Raw genomic sequence first — 21,084 nt, 5'->3', positions numbered from 1 at the left:
AGACTGCGGGTCTAGGTTATATGTAATATTAAGGCAGTCCCATCTGTGAAACGTCTTTCAAAGCAGCCTCTCTTTAGCATACGATTAAACCCTGCTGGTATATTTTTCTTTTATGCAACCTTTTGACAAGTAGTTGGCTAGGCAATGATTGAAAGCCAGCATATGGTTACAAATGCATTGCAGGTGTGTTGAACTGAACTATAAATTTATTCTGTGTTTTTTTAGAGCTTAAGAAGAAGGTAGCTGAATAATATGAATGATGAATAACATAGGCCATAGTTTAAGAATCAGAATCTACAGCTTGCTTATACAGGAGTACTCTCATTGCACTTAGATTAGTTGGCCTTCTTTATTTCCTTTCCTAACCAAGATGATTGTGTACATTTATGTCTCAGTATTATTAAAGTTGGATGCCTTTGTTTGCCAGATTACTACAGCAAAGCTCCCCCCAATTCTCCTTCCTTTGTTTAAATCTTTCCAGGCACATGAAAGGGTAAGAAACATAGGAAAAATGGAATTTATCTTTGCCTTTGGAAATGTTTATGGAGATAATTACTTGATAAATGTGATGATGTTGCTCTTCTTACTTATCTTAAAAGAGCAACTAGACTGTGTTAAAGACTTCATTGAAAACTTTTTCCTTTTTAAACAATTTAAGCTTGCTATTTTTTCTATTTTCAGATCGTGGAAATAGTAGCTTTCTGCATTCTTTTGTATTTCTACAAGAGAAAGGAAGCAAAGCACATTTTGGTTTTGTTAACAATGGTAGCACTACTAGGTAAGAATGTGGTTCAGCTTGCGTGTTTTGTTTTGTTTTTGTTAAGTATAAGCACACTGTTTTTCTCTCCACACATTTTGGTGGCTGGTGATAAATTAGTATGGAACCAGAACTAAGGTCCTGTGCTCTGTTTGTCCTCCATGCTAGGATAAAAGGTAAAGGTAAAGGTTCCCCCGCACATGCGTGCTAGTCGTTTCCGACTCTAGGGGCCGGTGCTCATCTCCGTTTCATAGCCGAAGAGCCAGCGCTTGTCCGAGGACTCTTCCGTGGTCATGTGGCCGGCATGACTAGACGCCAAAGGCGCACGGAACGCTGTTACCTTCCCACCGTAGTGGTCCCTATTTTTCTACTTGCATTTTTACGTGCTTTTGAACTGCTAGGTTGGCAGAAGCTGGGACGAGTAACAGGCGCTCACTCTGCTACGCGGCACTCGGGATTCGACCCGCCAAACTGCCGACCTTCTGATCGACAAGCTCAGCGTCCTAACCCACTGAGCCACCGCGTCCCTATCCATGCTAGGATAGAGGTTCTTATATAAGAACATTTAGAAATTCACAGTCCTCAAATTATCACCACTTGTTTAGCAATCTTTCAAAGTTACAATGGCACTGAAAAGAGTATCTTATGGCTAGTGTTTGCACTTACAAATATCGCAGCATCCCTGGGGTCACATGATCAACATTTCATCGCTTGTCAATCAGCATGTATTTATGACAGTTGCAGCACCCTGGGGTCGTGGGGTTGCCATTTATAAGTTTCCCAGCCAGATACCAATAAGCAAAGTTAATGGGGAAAGCTTAATGATTGCCCGATTTGCTTAGCAACTGCAGTGATTCACTTAAAAACCCTGGCAAAAAGGTCATAAAATGGGGCGTGACCCACTTAACAACCACCTTGCTTAGTTACAGAAATTCTGATCCCTAACCTGAAGCCTTTAGTGGCCATAAGTCAACAAGTACCTATGCTCAGAGCTGGCATAATGTAGTGGTTAAGACTGAAATTGGGGAGACCAGGTTCAAATCCTCCTTGATCATAAAAACTCACTCGGTGTCTTTTGACCGGTCCCTCCCCTCGAGCCCCAAGGCCAATAGGAAAATAGTAGCATTGGCCTTTTGCTGTCTGAAGTGAATCTGTCTATTCTATCGGCTCAGAGAGCTATGCTCACTGCCTCAGAAATCACATCTTCACATTTTTCTTTACAGCCAGTGAGACATGGTATACAGGGAAGTTCCCTAGAGGTTTTTAAAGAAGAAATTGAACAACCATTTGTCTGAAATGGTATAGGGTCTCTTGCTTGAACAGGGGGTTGAACTAGATGACCTCTAAGGTCCTATTAACTCTGTTATTCTATTATACCTAGCTATCAACCATAGTGCTTATTCACAGATCATACTGGCTGCTAAAGGCGGCTTTCTGATAAGAAGCTTTACCCTACCCTTCAGTTTTGCTATTTTCGTGAGCATCTCCTACCACACTGGTCTCACCAATTTTCTATATTATGAAAAGCTGGCATATAGATACAACTTAAACAGTATTTATCTATTAGATCTTGCACATTTGTGGATCAGTGTTGGAGGCCATTTCTGTTTACATGGGATTCATGAGCCTTACATTAGCTTATCTTTGATGCTGTGGCATCAGAATTTCCAGGTGTTTGTTGCAGGTGTAGTATTACCTGTGTAAAGCTGGGCGTTGTGGATTTGCTTTGGACTAGTTTTCTCAGGCTTATACCTTTTCCATTTGCTCTTAGGAAGAGTGAAATAGAGTTTTTGTAACGTTTTGTTAAAGCAAAAAGAAATTCTGACCCAGCACTGGATGAAACAAACCACAAATCACACACACAAAAAACCAAACACCTTGAGTCTGTTAAGCACCTTTGAGCAAAAGCATGTAGAGGCCATATGGTCATATGAGCACTACATAGTGTGCTGTCATACGGACGTGTATTTTCCATTCAGAGTAAAAGTAAACTTACATTTGAAGATTGTGCAATTGTTTGTATTCTTTATGACATACCCAAGGTAAAACATGATTTTGTTGGTTATATTTCGCAGAAAATTCACTAGATCCCTGGAAGATTCTTATGACATACCCTGTCAAGTTCATTGATTGAGTTCAAAATGATGCACTGACTGGGACTCGGGAACCTAGATGCACCCAGTGTGTCTTGAGATAAAGTTGGTTTTCACATATGGGGCCCAAGTAGATAACGGTTCTAATGGGCTGTTGCAGCTTTCCCCACCCTGGTGCCAGATGTATTGCCATTCAGCTTCCAGTATTCATGGGTCAGTTTGATATTGGTACCCAGAAACTACTAAAACTGTAGTTCAATACATTAGGAGAACACAAGTTTGGAGAAAGTTGCTAGAGCCCATAAGAGTACTTTTTTTGGCTCAGTTTGCCACAGCCAATAATGGGCAACAATTTTACATCATTCACATTTGCATGTTACAGTCATCTGCTTGCATTTAGTTTAATCCATGGGTTATGTTTCACACAACATTCCAATATGTTTTGTAAGAGATCATAAGTTGTTCTGCTGGTGGATTTGGATTCTTTGAATTTGGTTTTAAGATACTATACAATTCATATGATGCTATATTTCAAGCATTCCCAAATGTATCTGAAGACATTTAAATCTCTTACAACAACTGCATGTCTTGCAATAGGAAATTTTGCTGACTGAGAATAATAAAGAGTTACAATCCTGTCCTGTTCTAGAAATAAAGTCAGGCACAAAAGACCAGGTCCACCTGTGAAGGTCCAATTAAACAAATGTATTGCAAAACATCCTGAGCACAGGAATCTTCTCAATTAATAGCTAGCATTGTTTGGAGTTAGATAAGGATCCATGGAATTCAAGGATGGTTGGACTCAGTCCCCTTGGGGCTACATAGGGATTCTATCTAGACCAGAGGTCCCCAATCTTTGGGGCAGCAGGGACTGGTTCTGTGGAGAGAGGATTTTCCGCAGACTGGAGGGTGCATGGTTTTGTGTGCTGCCTGCATCTCGTGGATGGGGCTTTACTTGTTTGTACAGACCGGTTGCTGGCATGCCACAGACCGGTACTGGTCCAGCCCATCCAAAATGACATTAAACCAACAAATGACTTTGGAAAGATAGCTTGTAACAAAACTATTTTCGGAAAGCTTATAAAAGGGTTTTCTATTTCTGTTCTCTTCCATGCTCCAAGCATACTGATTTGCATGGGTAAGGAGAATGGGTGAAAATCAGAATGCTTTCTGTATCTGACCCACTTGCCTTAATAAGGTCTGTACTACATAGGCATGAAGAAATTTTTATTTTTCCTAGAATGAAACTAGAAAAGAAGTTGAATAAATCTATAAATGGTTTGTGCAATGCAGTTCTGCAAAATGACTCATCGCACAGCACCTTGCTTCGTGCTTAATCTGGGATTTATATGGTTAGAGTCAAGAAGCAAACTAGGGCAAATGAACAGGAATGTTTTTTTGCTTTCAAATGGATAATAATCTTTTTTCCAACTGCTGCCACTGTAGCTAAGTAGAAGTTGTTTTCAAGAGTGCACAACCCAATTCATCCTATTTTGGTTCTATATTAATTAGAAAAATAATTGCTACATTTAAATAATAGATGCTTTTAGGGACTCCCTAGGCTTGATAACAGTGGAAATGTTCTCATCATCTCTACCATCATTTTTAATATCTTCACTTCTAGCAATATATCTGTCAGCAAGCAGAATGGAAGCGGCAAGTTTTATTGGGAAAAAATTACATCAGTTGACTCTCTCGTCCCACAAAGCCACATACCAACATTTTAACTTGCTGAGGTCTACCCTCTGTTATTTTACCTTGGTTCTCATGTTGGACAAAAGAGTTGCAGAACGGTGCCAAACATCTGAAATTGCCCCTGTGAATAAAAGCGCAACCACAAATTATATACACACATAGAACGGTTGTACTGTATTATGGAAAAATACCATTTTTCAGTTAATATCTAAGTAGGCTTAACAAAGAGGCACATATTGCATATATTAGTGGTGCAATTTATGGCTGTGGGAAGGCTGGATAAGTTTGTCACCACAAGCAGAGAATTAGGAATGAACAAGATTACGTTTTCTTTTATGTGTCCTGACAAAAGATCATTTTGTTCTTCAAATGAATTCAGTAGTGTGATTAGATGAATTATATTATTTAGATGAATGAGGTGGAATTAGATGAAAAAGAAAGACTAGTGCTGATATGCTTATCATACAAAGAAAACCTATTTATTCGATAGATACAAAATCCAAAGATTTATTGATCCAGACATTGTAATCATAGTGTATCAACACGATGCTCTTTATAAGTTCAATTGACCCACTTCTCAAAATTGGCAATATCTATTGGTGTTCTACATACTAATTTTACTGCAACCCCATAATAAGTTTTCTTCTACCTTAGATAAAAGAGGCTGCTTATAAATAATTAACTACTATCTCCATGTTATCAATTCTTAAAAGTTTTCAGTAGAAGGCCATTGGTAGTAGTTGTTATGTTTTGGAACTAAATGAACATACTTACCAATTTCTCATAATTGGTTGATAAAATTATGTTTACTAATATTAAATCGGCTTCTTTTTATTTTTCTTCAGCATCTCTGACGGTCATTTCAGTGAAAGCAGTGGCAACCATGTTGACATTTTCTGTGAAAGGAAACATGCAGCTAACCTACCCTATTTTCTATCTTATGCTCATTCTAATGACGTCAACGTGTATATTTCAAGTCAAGTAAGTTTTTAGAAAATTTATATTAATATAAAGTACTGTTTTCTCCACTTTTCTGTTTTCTTTTAATGCTTAAATTGTAGCTTAAAAGAACAGTCAGCTCCTGCCAAACTTGGACACAAAAGCATTTATGAGCTTCTCTTCTAGTTTTGTTTTATGACTGTGATGCTTTATCTTGATGTTAACTAAACAGGCCGGTTTTCTTGAACATACTTTTATGTTTCTCACAGACTTCAAGCCAGCTACATCTTACAGCTTTTTACCACTTTGTTGAATCAACAAGGTAGCTTTTAGCTCCATGGTCAGTCATTAACACTCACCTTTCAGTTCACCTTAATCTCTTTCCTCCCTCTCTGTTTGATATTTGCAAGTTTGTAGGAACAGTTTGTAGTTTCATGTCGAAAAACAGCATTGTCAACAAAGTTTGTTTAGTAAATGTGGATTGGGAATGTTAAATCCATTTTCTAACACTGAGTTTTCAAACTTTTCCTAACTTACTTCACTTTAGTTGGGTAAGATTGCTGATTGGGAATTTTGGGAATAATGATCCCAACACTTCTAGAAGACTTTAGCTAGAGAAGGCTGCTGTGGATTATTCCTCATTTTTTCCTAGATTAAATTCCACCCTGATGATGGCAAGAAATCATACTAATTCTTAAAGCTGAATTAGATATAGGACAGGCAATAGATATAATTTAGCAAATTGTTGTTGTTGTTGTTAGTTGCGAAGTCGTGTCCGACCCATCGCGACCCTATGGACAATGTTCCTCCAGGCCTTCCTGTCCTTTACCATCTTCTGGAGTCCATCTAAGCTCACACCTACTGCTTCAATGATTCCATCCAGCCACCTCATTCTCCGTCGTCCCCTTCTTCTATTGCCCTCAATCTTTCCCAGCATTAGGCTCTTCTCCAGTGAGTCCTTCCTTCTCATTAGGTGGCCAAAGTATTTGAGTTTTAGCTTCAGAATCTGGCCTTCTAAAGAGCAGTCAGGGTTGATCTCCTCTAGGACTGACCGGTTTGATCGCCTTGCAGTCCAAGGAACTCGCAGGAGTCTTCTCCAGCACCATAGTTCAAAGGCTTCAATTCTTTGGCGCTCAGCCTTTCTTATGGTCCAGCTTTCACTGCCATACATTGCAACTGGGAAGACCATAGCCTTGACTATACGCACTTTTGTTGACAGGGTGATGTCTCTGCTTTTTAGTGTGCTGTCTAGATTTGTCATGGCTTTCCTCCCGAGGAGCAAGCGTCTTTTAATTTCTTGGCTACAGTCCCCATCTGCAGTGATCTTGGAGCCCAGGAAAATAAAATCTGTCACTACCTCCATTTCTTCCCCATCTATTTGCCAGGAATTGAGAGGGCCAGATGCCATGATCTTGGTTTTCTTAATGTTTAGTTTCAACCCAAGTTTTGCACTCTCCTTCTTCACCCGCAACAAGAGGCTCTTTAGTTCTTCTTCACTTTCTGCCATTAGAGTGGTATCATCTGCATATCTTAGGTTGTTGATGTTTCTTCCGGCAATCTTAATTCCAACTTTTGATTCATCTAGCCCTGCCTTTCTCATGATGTGCTCTGCATATAAGTTAAATAGGCAAGGCGACAGTATACAGCCTTGCCGGACTCCTTTCCCAATTTTGAACCAATCAGTGGTTCCGTGTCCAGTTCTCACTGTTGCTTCTTGGCCCGCATATAGATTTCTCAGGAGACAAATAAGATGGTCTGGTATGCCCATCTCTCTAAGGACTTGCCACAGTTTGTTATGATCCACACAATCAAAGGCTTTAGCATAGTCAATGAAGCAGAAGTAGATGTTTTTCTGGAACTCTCTAGCTTTCTCCATGATCCAGCGTATGTTAGCAATTTGATCTCTAGTTCCTCTGCCTCTTCGAAATCCTGCCTGTACTTCTGGTAGTTCTCGATCCACATACTGCTGGAGTCTAGCTTGTAGAATTTTAAGCATAACTTTACAAGCATGAGAAATGAGTGCAATGGTGCGATAGTTTGAACATTCTTTGGCACTGCCTTTCTTTGGAATTGGAATGTAAACTGATCTTTTCCAATCCTGTGGCCACTGTTGAGTTTTCCAAATTTGTTGGCAAATTGAGTGTAGCACTTTTACTGCATCGTCTTTTAAGATTTTGAATAGCTCAGCTGGAATACTGTCACCTCCACTAGCTTTGTTGTTGCTCAGCTTTTCTAAGACCCACTTCACTTCACATTCTAGGATGTCTGGCTCGAGCTCAGTGACCACCTCATTGTGATTATCAGGGACATTAAGCTCATTCTTGTATAGTTCTTCTGTGTAATTTTGCCACCTCTTCTTAATCTCTTCTGCCTCTGTTAGGTCCCTGCCATTTTGGTCCTTTATCATGCCCATTTTTGCATGAAATGTTCCTTTCATCTCTCCAATTTTCTTGAAAAGATCTCTGGTCCTCCCTATTCTATTGTTTTCTTCTATTTCTTTGCATTGTTCATTTAAGAAGGCATTCTTATCTCTTCTAGCTATTCTTTGGAATTCTGCATTTAATTGGGCATATCTTTCTTTTTCTCCCTTGCCTTTCGCTTCCCTCCTTTCCTCAGCTATTTGCAAAGCTTCCTCAGACAGCCATTTTGCTTTCTTGCATTTCTTTTTCTTTGGGATGGTTTTGGTTGCTACCTGTTGTACAATGTTGCGAACCTCTGTCCATAGTTCTTCAGGCACTCTGTCTATCAGATCTAATTCCTTAAATCTATTTGTCACCTCTACTGTATATTGAACAGGGATATGATTTAATTCATACCTGACTGGCCTAGCGCTTTTCCCTACTTTCTTTAATTTAAGCCTAAACTTTGCAACAAGAAGCTCATGGTCTGAGCCACAGTCAGCTCCTGGTCTTGTTTTTACTGACTGTATAGAGCTTCTCCATCTTTGGCTGCAGAGCATATAGTCAATCTGATTTCTGTGTTGACCGTCTGGTGATGTCCATGTGTAAAGCCGTCTCTTGGGTTGTTGGAAAAGAGTGTTTGCTATGACCATCGTATTCTCTTGACAAAATTCTATCAGCCTGTGCCCTGCTTCATTTTGTACTCCAAGGCCAAACTTGCCTGTTATTCCAGTTATCTTTTGGCTTCCTACTTTAGCATTCCAATCCCCCATGATGATAAGGACATCATTTCTGGGTGTTAGTTCTATAAGGTGCTGTAGGGCTTCATAGAACCAGTCAATTTCATTCTCTTCAGCACCGGTGGTTGGGGCATAGACTTGGATTACTGTGATATTGAATGGTTTGCCTTGAATTCGAACTGAGATCATTCTGTCATTTTGAGGATTGTATCCCAGTATTGCTTTTCCTATTTTTTTATTGACTATGAAGGCTACTCCATTTCTTCTGAGGGATTCTTGCCCGCAGTAGTATACCTGATGGTCATCTGAATTAAATTCACCCATTCCTGTCCATTTTAGTTCGCTGATACCTAAGATGTCAATGTTTAGTCTTGTCATCTCTTGTTTGACCACGTCCAGCTTTCCTTGATTCATGGATCTTACATTCCAGGTTCCTATGGAGAAAAAATCTTTACAGCATCGGACTTTCCTTTCACCACCAGACATATCCACAGCTGAGCGTCCTTTCGGCTTTGGCCCAGTCGCTTCATTCTTTCTGGCGCTACTAGTACTAGCCCTCTGCTCTTCCCCAGTAGCATATTGGACGCCTTCCGACCTGAGGGGCTCATCTTCCAGCGTCATATCGTTTTGCCTTTTGGTACTGTCCATAGGGTTTTCATGGCAAAAGATACTGGAGTGGTTTGCCATTTCCTTCTCCAGTGGATCACATTTTGTCAGAACTCTCTGCTATGACCTTTCCGTCTTGGGTGGCCCTGCACGGCATAGCTCATAGCTTCATTGAATTACGCAAGCCCCTTCGCCACGACAAGGCAGTAATCCATGAAGGGGATTTAGCAAATAGTTATATCATTTTCATGTCTGGCTCTTTCTCCAACCTAATATTCATCTGATGTATTGAACTTCTGATCCAATGTCCTTCAGTGAAGTTGGCCAATGGCATAAGGCTAGAAAAAACAGTCATATCCATTCTAATCAAGAACAATAAATTTTAAATTTATTCCCGTCAGTTGTGGTCACCTAGAGGTAGGAGTGTTTGAACAGAACTTGGTGATCAGAGAAGAAATAATTATTAATGTGTTTCAAGGCCCAGTTCCATGCTTCCCTCTGCTATGAAGCTCACTAGGTACCCTGAAAATTGTTACTCCTTATTTATATAGCTGACTTCTCCATCACTTAGTCTTATTAATAAAGGTAAAGGTAAAGGTTCCCCCGCACATGCGTGCTAGTAGTTTCCGACTCTAGGGGCCGGTGCTCATCTCCGTTTCAAAGCTGAAGAGCCAGCGCTTGTCCAAGGACGTCTCCGTGGTCATGTGGCCGGCATGACTAGACACCAAAGGCACACAGAACGCTGTTACCTTCCCACCGTAGTGGTCCTTATTTTTCTACTTGCATTTTTACGTGCTTCCGAACTGCTAGGTTGGCAGAAGCTGGGACGAGTAACAGGTGCTCACTCTGTAACGCAGCACTCGGGATTCGACCCGCCAAACTGCCGACCTTCTGATCGACAAGCTCAGCGTCCTAACCCACTGAGCCACCGTGTCCCTAGTCTTATTAATAGGTCTTGCTAAAGACAGAGCTTGGATCCTTCTGTGTGCAGTCTGCTATCTGGAGCACCCTCTGACAGATGGATAAAATGCAGTGATGGAAATGCTTATCTTTAGTTTGTGAGGAGAACCTGCTTAAGTTGAGTCTTCCCTACATAAAAAGATAATTTGTGAGGCTTTCAAAAAGGTAAATGAAGGGAAGATATAAATGTAGATTATGAATTCCTATAAGTATGGAAAATTTAGATCAAGTTTTTATTCTTCATAAATACTAGAATTCAGGATCATTTGATGAAACTACTAGGGAGGAAATTTAGGACTGAAATAAAGATGTGAATCTTTAATTGCCCTAAGATGTAAAAATGTGGGTCAATTAGCTCAGACTATTTTACAAGAGAATTAGATATGGTCAAAGAAGTCAGCCTTCCCCAATCTAGTGCCCTCCTGTCAACTTTGAGCGGTAGTCCAGACAAGAAGTGCATTCAGAAAAACTAGCTCTACTTTATTGTAACGTTGCAATAACAGAATCTTGTAAATCTGGAAATTACAAAAAATAGCTTGCAGACAAACTTAATGCAAGACTTATTTTGGTGAACCATCTGTTTTTGCTTTTTGCAACATCTTCACACTTTTGTGTTGGATTTTCTCAGACTGACATTAGAACAAATATCTAAAATCAGGAATTTGCAATGACTGAAACCTTGACTATTCCATAAGTACGCAAGTTTTTAAAAATTATTTTGGATCCATGGAGAACTGCTCCATTATTGCTAAAAAGCCACAATAATTCCTAATGGTTAAAACAGATTAGAAACTGGACTTGAACATGATATCAAAAGGCTATTTTGGTATATCATATCAATCAATGCCACATCGTCTTCTGCAGGGTGAAGACTTTTGCATTCAAATTGTGATGAAATTTTCTTAAGACATACAGTGGTAGATTGCCACCAGTTTTAATGTATAGTATTTTAAAAACCCAGAAGCCTAAAAATTGAAATGCCTGGTGGTCAGAAAAGAGGTGCCATTGCTTATAAAATGAAATATCCTGTTTCATTGTCTTTAAATATCTAATAAACATTCACTCTAATAAAATTAGAATATAACGTACAATGGTATGCAAAGGTTTAGCCACCCTTCCCATGTCAAATTGTATTTGTCAATGAAACCTTATGTGATAAGGTGAACCAACCTTTACACGTTACACAAGGTTACTGCAAATTTTAATATATAGCATAAGTGTGTAGTGGAGTATAGATTAAAAACAACAAAAACAGTGAATATGATGCAGAGAGTTGAACACTTTTGAGGTATGGACTTTGTAATACCTTTGGCAGAAGTAACAGCTTCTATGTGTTTTCTGTAGGTACAGTAGGTAAGAATGCTTTTTAGTTATCAGATAGATGATAATCTATCCTAGTTTTCAGATATTTTCTCACTCTTTCTTGCAGAGTCCTTCTATCTCTGAAATATTTTTAATCTGCCAGCAAGCTCTAAATGTTCTGAAGTCTCTTCACAGATATTCAGCAATATTCAGGTCTAGGGACTGTAAAGACCATTCCAAAATGTTATCCTTTCTTGTAACTAAATGCTTCTTGATTGATTTCTCTTACTGCAGTGTCCAATTTCTTTCCAGTTTAGTTTCTTCACTGAGGATATCTTAGCTTCTAGGATATGTTAATATTTAGTTTTATTCCTTTTTCCTTCCATCTTCACAATATTGCCTGTGCCACTGGCTCCAAAGCATAAATGGAACCATCCTCAAAATTAACTGTTGTTAAGGGTTTTTTTCCCCCCTTGAATTTCATCTCCCTATTTTCCTCCAAATTTATCTTGTATAGCTGTGGCTGAACATTTCAATGTTTGTTTCATCAGCCCAAAGCCCATTCTTCCAAAATATTTAATGCTCATTACACTTTTCTTTTGCATATTTTAGACAATGAGTTTTGTGATGAGGTTGGAGGAAAAGTTTCCTTTTGCAAGTCAATAGAGGTAATTTTAAAAGCAACATTGTGTGGTGAGCAGCTTTTTTAGAATGAGCAAGTCATTTGCAGTGATCTGTGAGTTCTTCTGTAGATCTGACCCATTTTCAGGCAATGGTAGCAAATATTTTCTTCCAGATCTTGCTTTGACATCAACTATTTCATGTAGCTTTGTTTATCACAGTTGAAATTGCTAGCTGGAAACATTTAGAGATTTTTTTTAATAGCCTTCCCATGCTTTGTAAGAGTGAATTATCTTTATTTTCAAATATGCAAACAGCTGCTTGGAAGACCCTGTAACTTTTGAATAGATAGAAAAATAATCATAGTCAAAGAGGTTAGAAGCATCAAAATATGTTGATCTAGGGAATTGTCTGCTCTTGGTCAGCTGTAAGTCTATCAAGTCAATCTCTTTAGGCCTTAATAATGGCTTTGTTTATAGTGGAACAGAATCAGCTGGAAAGATGTCCAACTTCTGCACTTGATCTTTTCATTGTTTTCTTATTTTAAATCTATAAATGATGGCATGTATTTATGACAGTTGCAATATCCTAGAGTCATATGTTCACCTTTTGCAACCTTCTGACAAGCAAAGTAAATGGGGAAGGCAGATTCCCTTAATAACTGTGTTACTAACTTAATAATAACTGCAGTGATTCACTTAACAACTATGGCAAGAAAGATTGTAAAATGAGGCAAAACTCATTGTCATCTGCCGTGTTGTTATTGTTTTTAATTAAATATATGTAGTACAGGATGACTAGGATCACGGTATCTCAGTGGGTTAGGACGCTGAGCTTGTCAATCAGATGGTCGGCAGTTTGGCGGGTCGAATCCCGAGTGCTGCGTAACAGAGTGAGCGCCTGTTACTCGTCCCAGCTTCTGCCAACCTAGCAGTTCGAAAGCACATAAAAATGCAAGTAGAAAAATAGGGACCACTACGGTGGGAAGGTAACAGCGTTCCGTGCACCTTTGGCGTCTAGTCATGCTGGCCACATGACCACAGAGACATCCTTGGACAAGCGCTGGCTCTTCGGCTTTGAAACGGAGATGAGCACCGGCCCCTAGAGTCGGAAACAACTAGCATGCATGTGCGGGGGAACCTTTACCTTTACCTAGTACAGGATGAGTTTATTTCAAATATGTTGTTTTTGCTAGGGAAGGAGTGTTGAAATTCCTAAAAATGTAGGAATTATATCTTGGGCTTTAAATTCTTATTTATGTTAGATTGACATTCTTCTTACAGGTTCTTGAATCAAGCAATGGAGATCTACAGTTCAGCAGAAGTCATTCCACTGAACTATGTGCTCTCTACTCTTAGTTCTATCCTTGCAGGTAGGTGTTGATCAAATAAAGGCATCAATCTCCCCCCCTCCCTTCTCCACCAAACTTGGGACTAAGAGGGAGACTCCTTGTGCTTGGGTTTTCTGGAATCATGGACTCTGATATAGCATCCTTTCCCACAATCTCAAGTCTTCCAGGCACTTTGGGATTATAACTCCTAGAATTCCCAAGCATCATATCTAATGCTTAGTGGGAATGGGAGCTATAAACCAATTGATATCAAGGGCAAAAGTTGGAGAAGCTTATCCAAGCAGTGGAAAACAGAGGCACAGAGTTGATGAAAGCAGGCCCAACTCCCATGGTTGCCCATTAACTATGATGAAAGCAAATTAATGAATAGTATTTTTTTAAAAAAAGTAATAAGGGTAGATGGAAAACCTCATGTTACAAAAGATGTTGGGGTCTTACCATAAAGGGGGGTACTGTTGTGCTAGAAATAAAAATTATCTTCACCATTATCCCTAGGCTAGCTAAGGATGGCTTGTTTCAACAGGGAACTCAGGAGGGTAAAAATAAAAGTAGGTTTTGCAAGGGGATGCTCCAGTATGTTCCCTTGTGCATTGTCACGGTATTCATGGCTAGGGTTCCCACAAAGACCTGGGATCTCTCTCTCTCTACCACCTATCTTAATGATAAACACTTTTCCTTGGGGATGTGATGCAATCAAACATAAGCATTTCTTAAATTCCACGCATCATTATCATCATCATCATTATCATCCATTAAAGACTATGCTTATCTCTGCCATTTTTGATGCCTTAAGATAGGGGTCCCTAACTCCCGGTCCGTGGACCAACACCAGGCCACGGCATTCCAGAAACTGGGCTGCACAAACAAGCAAAGCCCCATCCACAGGATGCAGGCAGAACATGAAACCACACCCCCTCTGGTCCGCAGAAAAACCTCTCTCCATGGAACTGGTCCCTGGTGCTCAAAAGGTTGGGGACCTCTGCCTTAAGACATGTTTCTGGAACATGTCTAATGTGTGAAGATCCATTTTGAATAAGACAATTGATTCATAGGGCACAAATTTTCTTAGCACCCATTATCTCCTTCTGTGTTGCTTTATTGGTTTATTACAAGTATTTGCACTGAGACACTGGATCTTTTTCTAATCTCCCATTCCCTTAACTGCTGAAGTAATTTCAGCATGAAAGCAGTTGCTAGCCAACCATGTACTGAAGCAGTCCTATTTTGTTTCAACATGCTATACATGTAAGACCAAGGTGAAAAAAGTAGAACGAATCCAAGGTCATTTTAAGTTACCGGTACTTACATTTACCCTGGGTGATGTGAAGTGGATATGATTGAAAAGAGACTCCAGTTCCCAAGCACTGTGTGCTGAGGTAAGACAGAAGCGAGCAAAATGGGACCAATATACTATATTTTCAGTGAGCCAAAAAGTTATTCTTACACTAAATTTTATGATCACTTTAACACACACCGGGGTTTGTTCAGTCATTAGTTTGTTCAAAATAGTTCCATTCAGGAATTCCATTATTTTATATGGATTACTTATTTGGAGCTCACAGAGTTTGAAAATACAGATTGATTCAGCAGCTGGGTTAAAATTGGTCTCTGTTATTTGATCCAGAGGAAAGATTTACCCCAAACAGCTGTAATGATGTAACCAAATGGAGAATTTGATCCTGTGTGCTTCTGGGCCAACTTCTAAATATCCTTATTCACACTGAATTTGACTTGCATAAAGTGCCATTAAAAATTTTAAAAAGCAATTTACCTATAGTGTATGCATGCCATATTTGTTATTGGGAAACTGTTATCATTACTGTCAAGGAATGGCTGACACAAGATATCTTCCGCAGAAGAGCTAACCCTTGGAGAGGCTTCCAGTTTGCTCCATGTGTTCTTGCTACATGCAACTATTGGTCCCTTGTAAATAGCAGTAGCATGGTGGCATTGGAGGTGGGGGCAGGGAGAATAAAACCCAGACATCCCTTGTGGCCACAAAAGCAAAGCCACCCTGCTGTGACCATATTTTTTTTGATACCCTACTTAAGGGATCCCACTGATAAATAGCACCCCCCCAAAAAAAAACCCAAACCCCATAAGTCACAAAAGTAGATGTGTTCTCGCTTAAGTGTAGTCATTGCTCTGGCTCGGGCATTCTTCCATCTGCATTCATACTGGTCACCTGAAATTTAGCATTGGTACCGCACTACCAAATTAAGGCAGAACATCAAATGATTCTAAATGGGTGTCAAGTATCAAGTAATCTGTGAGCAAGGCAGAGAAATTGCATGATTATAAACTCATTAGGAAGTTCCTGATTTGTGTAATCAGCGAAAATATAGCAATTTAAACTTTTTAATTCATTGAATTTGACTTTTGATTTCAGGATAAAACTTATTCCTCTGGCTGAGAATGTTCCTTTTAATTTTGTCTTTTTTAAAAAAAAAAAACCAATTTATTAAATTTATTGTCTATTTCATATTTCTAAAATCAGTTCACAATGCTATTGAATGGGAAATCTTTTAAATATACAGCATTCTGTGTACATTCTACTTGAGTAAAGTGTGAATGATTGATTCACCAGCTGGAAGTTCTTAATGATTTGGCCCAGAGATCTAGATCTAACTCCTTTGCTGCCATCTTGTTTTGGTAGGTGATTTCCAAGTGAGGCTCTAATGAATAAGAGCCCATGGGGGTTTCTGGCATATTTGAAACTCTTTCTTGTTATTTTGTTTTGCATTTTGTATTTATCTTATATCAGTAGTTACAGATCTGTAAAAATAAGTTTGTGCTTTTGACTAATATTTAAAATGATAGTTTTACCAATTGTGTGATACAGTTTACTAATTGTGATAGTACACAGTGATAGTACATCCAATTAGATTTTTATGACCTAATTTCTATTGTTCAATTTTTGCCCTGCATTAGCCAAAATGGAGAACTAAAAAAATTATTTTTTTTCAAATTACATTTCTTACTCAGACTCAATTATCTTTTATCTGACTCTTGTCTCTTTTTGGCTCTTTCTTCTATTCCTTAAACCTATTCTGAATACCCATTATAGAAGATAATGTGCATTTTTCATGTGCTGTGAAAAATTTTAAGCTGCGCATTCTTGCTACTACCTCTTCTATAGTAGAAAACACCATTCTCCAGATGATATTCCCATAATTTTCATTTCCAGCTGGTTAGGAAAGTTGACACATTTCCTGCATGGATAAAGAAGAATAGTAGTAACAGGTGTTTTGTCACGGGTGTCAAACTCGATCACATCACATGACGTATCATGATGTATCATGACATTTTTTGCCTTTGCGGTGCTGGGGTGGGCATGGCCTGCAGGTGACGCATCCAGCCTGCGGGCTGCCAGTTTGACATCCCTGCTTTTTGGGAACGGAAAGAGATATGGGTAGTTCTCATTTAGTGATTCCATCTGGGACTGGCAACAGAGTCCTTAAGCAAAATGGTTGTTAAATAAAAATGACATGACCACAGCTTTATGTTTATGATTTCGCTTCAGTCTTTGTTTTACATCCAAAAGATACAATTCCAAACAGTTGGTTGAGAAGAAAGTTTCTGGATCTCAGCAAACAGAGAAACTGAGTAACATGGCAAATCCCTTTGGGAATGTTCACCTAGATGCTGGGATAATTATCAAAAAGGGAATTGATGTTTGTATTTACATTAATTGGATGAGAATGGATTACAAGAGAGTAAGAAGGGGCACAATGGGGAACGCATATTAAAAGCAATGTGTTCGTGTGTGCCATTTGCTTAGGAACCAAAATAAACCATTTAGTCTGAAACTGATAAGGGTCCAGTCAGTGTCAGGTAGCAGCACAGCCCACCACAGAGTTCTAATCAGATGACAGAGCTCAACTTGCAGTTACCACTTTTAGAGACCTGCTATTCTGTGGAGAGAAGCAGCTCAGGAAGAGATAGCTCGAAAGGAGATAAAAATGGGTCAGGCACAAGACTGTGGTTGCTAACCGATTGTAGATTGGCAGACATGTGACAGAGAGGGGCACTGCAAAAGTTGTAAAAGTGTGCATTCTTTGCAAAGTTATTTTTTCATCACCATCATAACAGCAGTGCTGTTTTGGATTTTGTCTCTATCTAAGGAGCCATGTTTTATCACGAATTCCAAGGTGCAGGCTTCCTGAGTGCTTTCATGTCTCTGTTTGGGTAAGTAATTTACTTCCAAAATTAAACTCAAGTTCTTAACTAGGGTAAGAGGAAGAAGAAAGATGCAACAAATTCCACATAATGGCTCAAGTCAGTCTATAGTTACAGAGGGTAATCTGGGATTGCCTGTCTGACTACAGCTTCTCACGCTAGAGGATAGCTTTAATAAGGATCACATGTTGGTTTTATTTCATTCAGTTTTAATTCCATGTATGAATGGGAGTTTTCATCCATCAATTAAACTAGGCAGGCTAAGCATTACAAACAATTTAGGATACATTAATAAATAACACAGGAAAGATAAATGAGAATAAAATATATTAAAACCACTAATGCCGACACATAAAGCAAAAACAAATTATTGAACTACCAGGGAGATGTATACTTTTTAAGCTTAGCCCTCTTAAAGATATTGCTGTAGAACTAGGAAGGCTTCATTCCAGAAGATTTTCTCAAAAGGAACTCTGGCTACTTGACCCTTGTACTTACTTATTTCACTGCAAAGGGCTGGGGCTGCAGAATAATATCCAGCAAAGTATGTTTCTCAAATCCAGAACAATTCAGCAATTATGGTTTTAAAAAAGCCAAAACACAAAACAAATCATAGTAAAATAAAACCAAGAATCACATAAAAGCTATTCAAAACAACATTTCCATCTCTGAGCAGCTCATCCAGTGTTCCTCAGAGGTGAAACTCCGGTAGTTATTAGCAGCTCAACCAATTGCAGGTAGTCCTCGATTTATGACTATAATTGAGCCCAGAATTAGGGTAGTATGTCTTCATGGTTGTTAAACAGATTGCCATGTAACTGCATCAAATGTTGTGATCTTTTTTGTGCTGGTCAGGTGAATGCCATGGTCTTGAAGCAAACCTATTATATCCAAGGGGTGGTTTGTTTTTTTGGGGGGGAAACGAGGCAAATCCCAGTTTCCGGCAAAAATTGTGGTCACGTGACTGCAGGACATTACAGATGCTGTAAATGCAGGCTGGGTGCCAAGCACCCAAAATGTGACCCTGAGGGGACAGTTGTCAGAACTTCAAAACATTATCACAAGTAGCTCTGAGAAGGTTTGTTGTAACTGAACAGTTGCTAAGTTATTGGTCATAAATCAAGGACTACCTGTAGTTCACTTTTTAAAAGTGCATCTCTGAGATAAGAAGGTTTAAGGCTCTTTTGAGCTTACCAGCAACAGCAAGTGTACTTCAGTTAAACAAAACAGCCTTACCCTCTTTTGGTGGTATGAGAAGCCTAACAGGTATGACTTAAGATGTATTATAAATTAATTGCATTCGGCCCATCATTATTCAAAGGCTTCCTGAGGTAATATTAGCTTTATCTACATGGCCTTGATAAACTTGGCTTCCAAATTTTTCAGCAACAGAGAGAAGCCCTCAATAAGCTCCACTGATTTGGAGCTTCGTGTCCCATTTCTCCCAGCCAGCATGGCCAATAGACTTTTTGGAGATGTAGACCAAAACATCTGGAAGGCAGCCGGTGGTTGTTGCAAGAAAGTCACAAGTTTGACAACTCTTCTGCAGGTGTTCTCTGACATTTATTGGCGTTTCTATAATAACCCAGAACAGAAGCAAGGAACATTTGACAACATTTTATATAGACTGTGGACACATTCCTGGTAAGTCAGAGTCTGGAAATATTTTGTCTGTCATTTCTATTCGCACAGCTGAAAAACAACCATTAGCGGGATGGCTGAAGAGAAAAACCACATCAGATACCTCTTCAAATCATCTTTAATAAAAATTACTTTGCACTTAATTTCTTTTCCTATTGCCAATGCACTTTTTAAAAACAAAATCTTGAATTATTTCCATCCCGTTGCCATAGTCTATTACAGCAAAACAAAGTGAAGCCTAGAGCGAGAAGCTTTTTAGAAGGAATATAATTAAACATGTTGGATTTGATTTATTGTATTTGCTCCAAGCATTTTTATTGTTATTTTAATCCCGCAGGGAAGAAGAAGAGCAGCACAATACAGCCACATTCAAATAACCCATCCTACGGTTCTTTATATGAAGAAGGTATCTCTCTCACTGCTCCAGCCAAAGAATAAAAAGGTTTTTTTAAAATATATATATATATCTTCCATTTATGTGTTTTGCATTTACTACACCTCTTTCTCCTGCTAATTATATATCAGATCCTCACAGCTCCTGAGTGTTTTTCATAATCTTCCAGAATCCCTTGACTATCATAAATACACTGCAGTGCAAGCTAGCAATGCTGCTTGAAGACCAGCGAGCAGCCCGTTAAACTTGAGTTGGGTGTATCCCTTTAGGCCATTAATTGTGCTATTATTCCTTATTGTTTGCATTTCTTGGGCTTAGTTAGATGTGCCACAGGGTTTTTAGTCAGTTGAATTGTGCAAAAGGACTTGTGGACTGCCATCTGTATATGAATTTAGATCTGTAGCAAGTCATCTCGAGAAGCCTGGAAGTTACGTCAGGATGCTTTTTGTTGACTACAGCTCGGCTTTCAACACCATTTTGCTGAGCATTCTCATCGAGAAGCTGACTGACTTGAAATTCTCCCCCGCCATCTGCGATTGGATTCAAGACTTTCTTAGGGATCGGTTACAAACAGTGTGGGTCGGGTCTGCTTTGTCCACCCCCCTGAAGCTTTGCCCCAGCACGCCACAGGGCTGTGTGCTTAGCCCCTACCTGTACTCTTTATACACTTATGATTCTGTATCATCTGACCCATCCACTGCAATAATCAAGTTCGCAGATGATACAACTTTAATTTTAATTTTAATTTTAATTGGGGTTTTTATTCTCTCAGGGACTATTATAATCTTTTTAATTGTTTTTAATTTTTGTATTTCTTGTTTTAATTCCCTGTAAACCGCCCTGAGTCCTTCGGGAAAGGGCGGTATACAAATCCAATTAAATAAATAAATAAATAAACTGTGGTGGGTCTTATTACAGGTGGGGATGAGACAGCATATAGGGCGGAGGTACAAAAACTATCCATATGGTGTAGTAACAACAACTTGCACCTAAACATCGGCAAGACGAAAGAGATGGTGTTAGACTTCCGGAGAAAAAAGGAGGAACCTGCCCCACTTCACATCGGAGAGAACTGTGTAGAGAGAGTTTCCTCCTTTAAATTTCTGGGAGTCTACCTCTGTGAAGATCTGACCTGGAAAGTTAACACAACTCAGGTGGCTAGAAAGGCCCAACAGAGGCTTCACTTTCTTAGGGTCTTGCGGAAAAACAGGGTAGAACAACAGCTAATGACCCTCTTTTACCGGTCTACTATAGAGAGCGTCCTCTCGTATGGTATTGTGGTTTGGTATGCTGGTCTGACAGCCGCGGATACGAAAGTATTACAGAGGGTAGTGAGCACAGCACAAGACATTGTGGGCTGTTCCCTGACACCACTGGATGACATCGCCAGGGCTCGTTGCCTTGGAA

At 39.3% G+C, this 21,084-nt stretch overlaps 1 protein-coding gene across 5 annotated transcripts in view; it reads left to right on the top strand.

Annotated features, from left to right (window-relative positions):
* Window positions 1-20,546, top strand: part of NIPAL2 (NIPA like domain containing 2) — a 42,218-nt gene extending 21,672 nt beyond the window's left edge. For 2 of the 5 annotated variants that reach the window (XM_081323285.1, XM_081323284.1), the window contains exons 5-10: window positions 682-778; window positions 5,391-5,526; window positions 13,396-13,484; window positions 17,588-17,651; window positions 19,192-19,286; window positions 19,621-20,541. In XM_081323285.1, coding sequence (XP_081179411.1) covers window positions 682-778; window positions 5,391-5,526; window positions 13,396-13,484; window positions 17,588-17,651; window positions 19,192-19,286; window positions 19,621-19,721 — 582 coding nt within the window. In that variant the 3' untranslated portion in view covers window positions 19,722-20,541. Of the gene's footprint in view, window positions 1-681; window positions 779-5,390; window positions 5,527-13,395; window positions 13,485-17,587; window positions 17,652-19,191; window positions 19,287-19,620 lie in introns of all 5 variants that reach the window. The other 3 variants (XM_081323283.1, XM_081323286.1, XM_081323282.1) reach the window with 3 other exon arrangements.
* Window positions 20,547-21,084: the final 538 nt, after the last annotated feature.

This window comes from Vipera berus (genome assembly GCF_964194415.1).
Source record: "Vipera berus genome assembly, chromosome: 3".
Taxonomy (NCBI): Eukaryota; Metazoa; Chordata; class Lepidosauria; order Squamata; family Viperidae; genus Vipera; species Vipera berus.
This window is presented reverse-complemented; position numbering and strand designations above follow the sequence as displayed.